Source organism: Linepithema humile, chromosome 1, assembly GCF_040581485.1.
Source record: "Linepithema humile isolate Giens D197 chromosome 1, Lhum_UNIL_v1.0, whole genome shotgun sequence".
NCBI classification, from domain to species: domain Eukaryota; kingdom Metazoa; phylum Arthropoda; class Insecta; order Hymenoptera; family Formicidae; genus Linepithema; species Linepithema humile.
Genome location: NC_090128.1, coordinates 18604162 through 18613683, shown reverse-complemented (window position 1 = coordinate 18613683; position 9522 = coordinate 18604162). Strand labels below are relative to the sequence as shown.

General features: G+C 36.0%; 2 protein-coding genes across 6 annotated transcripts; one reads left to right on the top strand and one right to left on the bottom strand.

The window, feature by feature from the left end:
- The first annotated feature begins 490 nt into the window (after positions 1 to 490).
- Ocrl (Oculocerebrorenal syndrome of Lowe) lies at positions 491 to 5625 on the top strand. Of its 2 annotated transcripts, none has more exons than XM_067357664.1 (18): positions 491 to 857; positions 1020 to 1200; positions 1333 to 1467; positions 1560 to 1660; positions 1747 to 1889; positions 1977 to 2150; positions 2227 to 2389; positions 2493 to 2671; positions 2796 to 3017; positions 3099 to 3234; positions 3320 to 3499; positions 3572 to 3668; positions 3768 to 3905; positions 3987 to 4084; positions 4167 to 4344; positions 4425 to 4552; positions 4646 to 4757; positions 4840 to 5625. In XM_067357664.1, exons 1-18 carry the CDS (start codon positions 792 to 794, stop codon positions 5001 to 5003), a joined length of 2595 nt encoding a protein of 864 aa, XP_067213765.1. In that variant the 5' UTR covers positions 491 to 791; the 3' UTR covers positions 5004 to 5625. The 2 variants fall into 2 exon arrangements, with proteins under 2 accessions (XP_067213765.1, XP_012217845.1); XM_012362422.2 differs by having other exon boundaries at positions 492 to 857; positions 1548 to 1660.
- Positions 4558 to 9455, bottom strand: Pen (Pendulin). 4 transcript variants are annotated; one of them, XM_067357773.1, is made up of 9 exons: positions 9263 to 9455; positions 8580 to 8656; positions 8119 to 8429; positions 7782 to 8037; positions 7521 to 7659; positions 7062 to 7420; positions 6642 to 6974; positions 6297 to 6435; positions 4558 to 4661 (listed from the first exon to the last, which is right to left on the bottom strand). In XM_067357773.1, exons 2-8 carry the CDS (start codon positions 8640 to 8642, stop codon positions 6334 to 6336), a joined length of 1563 nt encoding a protein of 520 aa, XP_067213874.1. In that variant the 5' UTR covers positions 8643 to 8656; positions 9263 to 9455; the 3' UTR covers positions 4558 to 4661; positions 6297 to 6333. The 4 variants fall into 4 exon arrangements, with proteins under 4 accessions (XP_067213874.1, XP_012217871.1, XP_067213878.1 ...); XM_012362448.2 differs by lacking the exon at positions 4558 to 4661 and adding an exon at positions 8998 to 9170 and having other exon boundaries at positions 5618 to 6435; XM_067357777.1 differs by lacking the exon at positions 4558 to 4661 and adding an exon at positions 8998 to 9118 and having other exon boundaries at positions 5618 to 6435.
- Positions 9456 to 9522: the final 67 nt, after the last annotated feature.

Below are 9522 nucleotides of genomic sequence, written 5' to 3'. Positions count from 1 at the left end.
ATTAATGGATAATTGAAACATCCGGATGCGTCACGCACCTTATGTTCATAACGTAATCGTAGGAATTAAAAAAATTGGCACGAATTCTGCAAATATAATAAAGAATAAGCGAGCGAAGGAGGTCATGCCGCTTGTTATTCGCTTTTAATTTCCGCAAAATACATGATAATATATGCATCTCGTCAAACATTAAATGCAATAAACCGGATGTATAAACATAGACTCTCTGAATCCTCGTGTTCCGCTGATTAATGAGAGATTTGCGTATTCATGCGTTCATAATCAGAGATAAACAACGCTGACGTTGCGACTGCAATCGAATATCTTATATTCTAACATTATCCGTAATCTCTCAAATTCAGTTGATTATCTCCGTGAACTCGAGTTCTCCTTCGCTCTTTTTGCGCTGCTTCCCACTACTTGCGATCACGGAGCATGCGTGGAGTGAAAACATCGCCGTACGCATGGCCGAAAAACATCTCTCCGTTTCGCACATCTGTCTCTAGCGAGAGCGAAGGTGGGGAAGAATGTTATAGGTTATATGTCAATGTTCCTATCTACATATACATATCGACCGCGAAACGGCGTGATGACATTTTGCGTAATTGTTGATCTGGTCGCGAAGCTCCAAAAGTGATTTATCAGAAGCGGGCTTCGTTTACACTTCGTTTTTATCATAAAATATATATTACGTACTACGACGTACAGTAATGCAAAATGTATATGATATAATATTTAAAACAGTTATAAGGCTTAATTAGTTGCTCGTGTGTATATGATATACAGGAGCGATGTCGGCGTCGGAATCATTAGCGATTGTGCAGTCAAAATTTGTCTCAGGCGAGACCGTCGTGACTGTATCCTTTTCTGATCTTAATGGCAAATGGATGTACATCACTCCAGGCTCAATTGCCATTTACCATTAATAAAAGACTCTGAAGATATGTTGAATTATAAGTCAGTGTTTTGTCACTGTGTGTAAAGTATGCTATCACAATTCCTTAACTGTGTTATCATAGGCTACAGAAGCGGCGTTGATACAAGGCTGGATAAAGTCTTCAAGATATGTCGCTCTTGTTAACAAGGGTGCCACTCATGCTTTGGCGATTTTCCTTACTTCAAGAACACCTCCACAGGTCTACAGCGACCTTACTCTGGAAGGAATATTGCCTATTGATCAAGACTTTAAATGTGGTATAGGTATCGTAGCATTTCTACATTATTCATTAATTACACTTGAATTAAAATAGTGCCATTTGTCGCTACTTGATGAAATTACTTTATCAAATGGTCAAACAAATTCTCAATTGAGCCGTTTCTTTTTAATTAAAGACACCGATGGGAAAGCGCAGGATGGTCATGATGTGTATATGAATATTACATCGAGAAAGCTTCGTCTGATATTTGAGATGAAACTCGGAGAGGCAACTAGTTCTTTAGTGTCAGAAATATTTCGCGCAATAGAAGGTATACACGCTTATGTATGCGATATGTTGTATAATTTTCACACCTAAATCTACGAAACAAGATGATGATGATGATTTTAGTGTATCAAACAGCTAAAAGCCCGGCAGCAGAGTTTTTATGGATCGAGAAGTTAACGAGGAGTACAAGAAATTTGGCAACAGCTGGTAAAGACACGCAGGATCCTGTCGATCCTGTGAGTTATCGTTTTACAGTAAAAATCATTACCAAAATGTAGATTGATCCCTAGAATCTTTTAGTAAACGTTTATTATTTTGATAGCTGCTTCATCTCGAGAGTCCCGATTTAGTAGTACCGAGACAAAGTATTGCATCCGGTAGATCCCCAGTAGCTGCAAGAGAGTCGGTGGTGCGGTATCAGATGGCCTGTAAAGAGGACGATTACATGTATAGCAAAACATTTCGGTTCGTTGACAATTCAACGCTCTATATCTCTTTTTATCTAATTCAAGGATACAGAAATAGCACATTTCACATTGTTGATAATTACAGTATACTTACTTGTACGTGGAACGTAAACGGACAGCCCCCAAATGGCATCCAACTAGACCCGTGGTTAAGTGCCGACGAAACACCGCCAGACATATACGCCATTGGATTCCAAGAATTAGATTTAAGCAAGGAAGCATTCCTGTTTCACGAAACACCCAGAGAGGAAGAATGGAGGTACATCATCAAACAGTAAAAATTTCAAGCCGAAGGCACGGATTTGCAAATTGTGTGACGACAATTATTATTCCAGACAAGTTATAGTTAATTCGCTTCATCCTGGTGGCGTTTATACTCAAGTTGCTCTTGTCAGATTAGTGGGCATAATGTTGCTAGTGTACGCACTCGAAACTCATATACCTTTCATTGAAAATGTATCTACTGACACAGTGGGGACAGGCATTATGGGAAAATTGGTGAGTTTCTAATATCTGTTCATTAGAGCAAGATATGATAACGCAATGCGTTCAATCAACGGCCGACCATTATTTTTATACTAATAGCCACTTATTCTTGCAGGGTAACAAGGGTGGTGTTGCAGTAAGTTGTTGCATACACAATACGTCCATTTGCTTCGTTAACGCCCATTTGGCGGCGCACTGCGAAGAGTTCGAACGACGTAATCAGGATTACGCTGATATTTGTGCGAGATTATCCTTTGCGAAATACGTGCCGCCTAAAAGCTTTAAAGATCACGAGTAAGTTCTTCCATGTTAATTATTGTATTATTTTGGACTGCATATTATTGCTTATGTTTTTGGTTTAATTTATTGTTTATTCAGTTTTCTTAAACTTCGATATTAAATCGAATTGATATCGTAGCCAGATTTATTGGTTGGGGGACTTAAATTATCGGATAACGGATATGGATGCTACGTTGGTTAAGCAGTATCTTTCGGAGGGTAATTACGCCCCCGTCTTGGCACTGGATCAGCTCGCCCAGCAACGCAAAGCGGGACGTGTGTTTCAAGGATTTCAGGAAGCGGAGATTAATTTTAAACCCACATACAAGTACGATCCTGGCACCAACAATTGGGATTCGAGGTAAGAGTTTATTCAATTCTCCGAAATTCATTAAAAACTCAACCAAGTACGATTTTTACACAACTTTCTTTTCATGTACAGTGAAAAATGCAGAGCACCAGCTTGGTGCGATCGAGTGTTGTGGAAAGGAGACGTGATCAAGTCGATCAGCTACAAAAGTTATCCGGAACTCAAGATATCCGATCACAAACCGGTGACTGCAGGCTTCGATTCTCAGGTGAATACATGAAAACATTGCTTTTATTTTTCTTGTCCATCATACATAGAAAGTAATTTTATCATTTTTTTTTCTTCCTTAACAGATACGAATAATAGACATGGCCAAGTATCGCAAAATCCACGAGGAAGTCATGAAGAAACTGGATAAATTGGAAAACGAATTTTTGCCGCAAGTAATGGTCGACACCACAGATATTATCTTTGATATTTTGAAGTTTCTCGAACCTAGCAGTAAAGAACTCATTATTGCTAACACAGGCCAGGTAGAGTAAAGTGGAACAATTCTTGCTGGAACTGTATCTTTACTTTTATTCTTTATATTTCTTGTTAACCAGGTTCCGGTGCAATTTGAGTTTATAAAAAAATTAGATGACACAAACTACTGCAAGGATTGGTTGCATATCGAACCCTACACAGGCTTTATAAAGCCAGGTACAAGTTCAGACCTTCTATCTTACTTTTTCTACCTTTAATAAATATTTCTCGTATTCGCATACCTTTAATCCATTGTGTCTTTTCTTCCTCACTTAGGTGAAAAGTGTGATATTAAGTTGGAGGTGTACGTAGATAAGAAAACTGCTTGCAAGCTGAACTCCGGTGAAGATAAATTATATGATATTTTAGTGTTGCATCTCGAGGGAGGCAAGGACATCTTTATCACTGTGACAGGTACGTCATGCGCTTAAAATATAACGAAATCACATAACTTTTTTCTACATTTGGCAATAATTGAGTTAATACTTTCTTCAGGTATGTACGAGAGAAGCTGTTTCGGTTCTTCTATGGAAGCATTAGTTCATATTTCAGTGCCGATTAGAGAAATTCCTATTGGACGACTAGTAGAATTGGTGAATATTCAATAATTCATTCATGGTGCAATTCCATTGCTGTATCTGTGAGTTAACTCGTATCTTTCGGTTCAAAACTTAGGAGAACAACAAAAATCTGTCGCAAGAACCGTACGCAGTGCCGAAAGAAGTATGGCACTTAATCGACAAGCTGTATCGACACGGCATCAAGACTCCAGGACTGTTCGAAACACCGGGTCTCCATAGCGAGATAGTAGCTATTCGAGATTGGTTGGACGAGTGCAGTCAGGAACCGATGCGTATCCTTTTTATACTTCGAAAACATGACGTGTGCACCGACACATTATCGCCCCTTAACGATTTCTCTTGTTGTATACAGCTGGTGGTATACATTCGGTGGCGGAGGCATTGCTGCTGCTTTTAGAGTCCACAGCTGAACCTTTGATACCGTATAATCTACATAACGTTTGCTTATCTGCGGCAACTAATTATTTGCAATGCAAACAAGTAAGTAGAATTGAAGAAGCTGACTTTATTACGCCCAAGATTTTCACGTATGATCAAAACTCGGATTGTTTACATCATTTGATTTATTCGCAGATCGTAATGCAGTTACCTGAAATTAGGAGAACAGTCTTTCTTTATATCAGTTCATTCTTGCAAGAGTTATTAAATCATGCGCAAGATAATGAGCTCGATGCTAAAACGCTCGGTAAGTTCTTATCTCATTTTAATTTACAACTAGTGTTGCACATAATGCATTTATCGATGTGCTTAATATATTAAATTTTCAGCGACGTTATTCGGATCAATATTTTTACGAGATCCGCCGAGGAGCAGAGACGATCATCATCAGAGGAGTCGCGCGACTCAAATTACATTCGATAAGAAGAAAGCTGCGTTTGTTTATCATTTCTTAGTCAATGATCAAAGTGATTTTTTTATACTTGGTCGATAATGCATAAGTGTTAACCAGAAGCAGTGTTAACGAAATATTACGAAATATAACGAGACACCAATTACATTTCTTAGAGCTTTGAAATAGAGAAAAGCTGAACACACCAAATCGGTTAGATGGCAATTACTCTTTTATAAAATATAAGGAAGTCGAATGTGTAGTTCTGTTAATTGTCCCGACCGGAGCACTATTTTGACAATTGCATATAAGTAATTAGATAGGCACATATTAGAGACAAGAATTTCGAGATTATAAGTGTATTCTTGAAAAATTATTTATTACACGCGCACGATTTTATTAGAAATTATTTTACTAATAGCCATTTTTTATGCTAATTTTTCTAATGTATAATATATATAGGGCTAATATATATATATATATATATATATATATATATATATATATATATATATATATATATAATTTTTCTAATATATATGTGCGGCTTAACAAACTTATAAAGAGCGAATTGTATAAGTTTGAAGAATCAATAATAACTGTTAGACACTTTGACACATTGCTCTTTCATCAATTTCTCCAAAATTTTCTCCAAAAATTTCTCAAAATTTTTTTCATCGAAGAATTACTGTGATAACGCAAAATAAACAAGACTATTTATGCATTTCTCGATATTTTATTTAAAAGAAAAAAAATACAAAGCAAAATATAATAAATAATACCAAGTCTTTGCTTTTTATACAAAAAATATGTGATATAGACAATATACGAATAGATCAATTGATCACTGATCTTGTAGATCGAAAAGCGATCCTGTGAATCATCAAAAGTTGTTTTATCAATAGTCTTGTAAAGCTTGCAAAGAGATCCATTAATATTAAAAACACTCGATAAAAAGAAAACTCAAAATTCGTAATAATCATATTTCTTGTATAAAAAAAGGAAGAATAAAACAAGATTAAGTTGCATTGTTTTCTTCAATGAAATTAATATCTAAGGTCGATTATTTTTGTTGCGCTCTTATCTCTATAATCGATTCATATACCGAAAGCCTTATCATTTGCAAAATTAATTAATGTAATAACATTTTATATACGTCTGAAAACTATCACGGACAGCAAAAATTAAAAATTAGTACCAGACTAAATTATACAATCAAGTTGCAACAATACATGACACGATGGTGAGAAAAATTTACATTTGGACGTGGCAAATCGATTATTCAAATGAATTGCGATCTCATCCTTTTATACATTATTAAAAAAAAAAGTATTATAAAAGCAACGACCTTATTTTTCAAACATTATAACATGTTCTACAAACTCTACAACTTACGATATTTTATATAATCCAAATATAAAGGTATACACATTCAAAATTTAAATTGATCCATCGATGGGTTCTTCAATACATCGAATTGAAGTTGATTATTATCCTCAACCTTGGGAGTAAGAGTCCCCACCTCTTCGGTATCCTAGAAAAAACAATTTTCCCTTTTATCAAATGAGAAATAGATATTGTTACTGAATTTATAATACAAATCGTACGAAATACACGAAACATAAAATCAGAATTGCAATAAATAAAATTAATTTGTACTTTGTCGATTAGAATGATTTAAGAACAAAATGGAATTCTATTATTTTATATACATTATCGTTATATAAATGTCACACAAACCTTTTCGGTGAAATATGCATCGATCAGAGCCATAGATTTCATATAAACTTGCTCATTCTCATGATGCTGAAGAGCCTCCAGCTTATCTAACGCTCCGATTTCTTCGATTAAAATGGCAAGATTGGTTTCCTCTCCCATTTTCGCCGCAGTGTGCAAGAGATTAGACAGACCATCTAAGACAACGATAACAGTATTCCAATCCTTCGAGTCCAATAAATTACAAAAATATGGCAATACACCCGCCGCCACCAATTGACTCAGATGCTGAACTGTTCCACCTGACGTTAAGTTGGTTACAGCCCATGCAGCTTCCTTTTGTGCTTTATAATCTCCCTAAGAAATATTAATAAATTTCGTGTACAATTTTTGAACCATTTGTCAAAATATGATTCTATTTTTCGTACAGGTCTAAATACTTACGAACTGAAGCACTTCTACCAATGGCGTTAATAAGTTAGCATTTATCACATGTTGAATCTGTCCCGCATTACCAGCCGTAATATTGCTGATTGCCCAAGCAGCCTCCTTCACGATGTTACTACGACTGTGTCGCAATAAAGCACCGAGGTGCGGCAATGCTCCGGCAGAAATTACAGCGTCCGTTTGAGCATCATCACCTGTCACTATATTTCCAACCGTGCGCAACGCTGGAGTGAGGACACTTGTTTGCTGTGATTTTAACAACTCCACGAGTAACGGTATGATTCCAGTGTCCAGTATCGCCTGTATCTTATCGTTGGAGCCGTCGGAAAGATAAGAGAGGGCCCAACAGGTATCAGCTGCAACATTACAAAGTAACAATAAATATTTAATCTCATTCGGAGCCAAATAAAAAGAATATAACGTTGCGTAGAATATAATGTTAAAACCGTGTCTTACCGAGTACATCTTGATCCGTATTAGTAAGCAAACGAATGAATATCGCAAGAGCAGGTTGGATCATCTCAAACGAAGGGGGTGGATTCTTATTACGGCATAAATTGGACAGAGTCCAAACAATGTTACGCAAAAATGTCACCTGTGTATTTCATTGTTATTAGAATTGATATATCAGATATACTTGTTTAATTATCAAAAGGATTTAGAGCAAAAAGATTCAACTCTATATGAAGCATCTGCGATATGAAATGCATTACATACGGAAATGTCAGGTCTAATCAGTTCGAGCAACTGAGGCATAGCTTCGTTTGTAAGAACAAAATCACGCGCAGTGGGTCCATCTCCGGCTATATTTCCCAAAGCCCATACTGCTTGTTCTGCAACATTCGATGACTCAGACTTGAGCAATCTCACTAATTTTTGTACAGCTCCACATTTTATAACGGTTTGTGTTTGCACAGAGGTACCAGAAGCTATATTAGTCAATACCCATGCCGCTTCAAACTGTAAAGGGATGCTAAATAAAAATAAAAAAAGTTATATTTTATTCACGAATACAGTTTACTTAGATGGATCAGTTATTTATATGCATACGTACTTATGATCATAATCCAACAGCTCAATGCAACACGGCACTATACCAGCCTCTATCATATCGTTTATAGGGGGATTTTTCTCTCGACTCAACAACTTTCTGCATGTCTGTGTCGCTAGCAATCGCGTCGTTTCGTCTGATGATTTAATACTCTGTATAAGTTCATCTAAAGAAAACGTAAAAGTGGTTGATTCTTCAATCTGTGGATTTGATTCTTTTTCTTCACAGTTGAGATTACGTCGTTTCGATAATTGATCATCTTTTTTAGCTTTACGCAGCTCTACCGATGCTGCATTTCTCCTTCTTCGTGCCTCCTTGAAGTGCATCAAACATATCAAATATTTCTTATATAATATACAAATAATTTATAAATATTAAATGGTTAAAATATATTATGTTACTATATAGATGCTGTAAAATTTGCAGGTTAGATTAAATTTGAGAATAATTTTATTCTTACTCACTTCATGTTTATTGTTGAACTTAAAATACGCCTTACGTGTGAGGCCCTGATCATCTGAAGGCATCTTTTAGTTGCTACCTATAAAAATTAAATGTTTAAACCCATGTATTTAGATCCATGCTTCACCATTTAACCTATGAATATTGTTGTTTTGCTTGAAAGGTCACGTAAGATGTTTTAAGCCCTATTTATAAATCACTGTTACTAACACTATACATGCATATTACAAATTGCCACATATTCTGTTAGTATTTAAGAATATTACACATGTAGATTAAAAAATAAATTAATTAAAAGTAAAATAATAAAGTGATTCACTATTACATCAATTTCTAGAATCTAAAAAACTTCCATGCAATTACCAGAGTTATAAGATTTATTAAAAATTCAAATTGAAAGTACGACACATTGGAACATACCAGAGATAAACTGTACAAATAAACTTGATGAAATGCGTTTAAGATTCACGTACTGGAACTCCCATAGATATCGAAGAAAATTGAACCAGCAAACGTTAGAATATGAAGAGATAATAACCTACTACGTCATTCAAAATTCATCTTTCGTAACGGTTACGCGCGAATGGATGACCCTTACATACATACATATATATTTATAACGAACGAATAATGGCTTTATTGAGTAAACGAATAATAACTTCGTTAAATGCGAGTAGAATTTTACCTGTCGTACGATTGCTTGTAGACGAAATAAAAAGCACTTTTTAACGTATCGTTGCTAGTCAGGCGAAGCGACAACGTCCGATCAAGATACAAGTTCTTTTGTGTATGCCCCGTCCCCGTACCTCACCATGCCTTTACACCAAACAACTCAAACGACCTGTTGCTAGCAATGCTACCAGAAACGAGCGGCGGCATCACACTAATACAACCGAGAACCGATGACGTCACCCTATCCGTGTGAGCTCGACCCGGTCGACCAAT

Excerpts from the sequence above, each read along its gene's own strand:
- Ocrl (XM_012362422.2), top strand. The coding sequence starts at position 792 with ATGTCGGCGTCGGAATCATTAGCGATTGTGCAGTCAAAATTTGTCTCA. Across the intron at positions 1,890-1,976 it reads ATGTATAGCAAAACATTTCG|TATACTTACTTGTACGTGGA; the intron begins GTTCGTTGACAA and ends TGATAATTACAG. Across the intron at positions 3,669-3,767 it reads CACAGGCTTTATAAAGCCAG|GTGAAAAGTGTGATATTAAG; the intron begins GTACAAGTTCAG and ends TTCCTCACTTAG.
- Pen (XM_067357773.1), bottom strand. The coding sequence starts at position 8,642 with ATGCCTTCAGATGATCAGGGCCTCACACGTAAGGCGTATTTTAAGTTC. Across the intron at positions 8,430-8,579 it reads AGTTCAACAATAAACATGAA|GAGGCACGAAGAAGGAGAAA; the intron begins GTGAGTAAGAAT and ends ATGCACTTCAAG. Across the intron at positions 8,038-8,118 it reads CTGTTGGATTATGATCATAA|CATCCCTTTACAGTTTGAAG; the intron begins GTACGTATGCAT and ends ATTTTTATTTAG.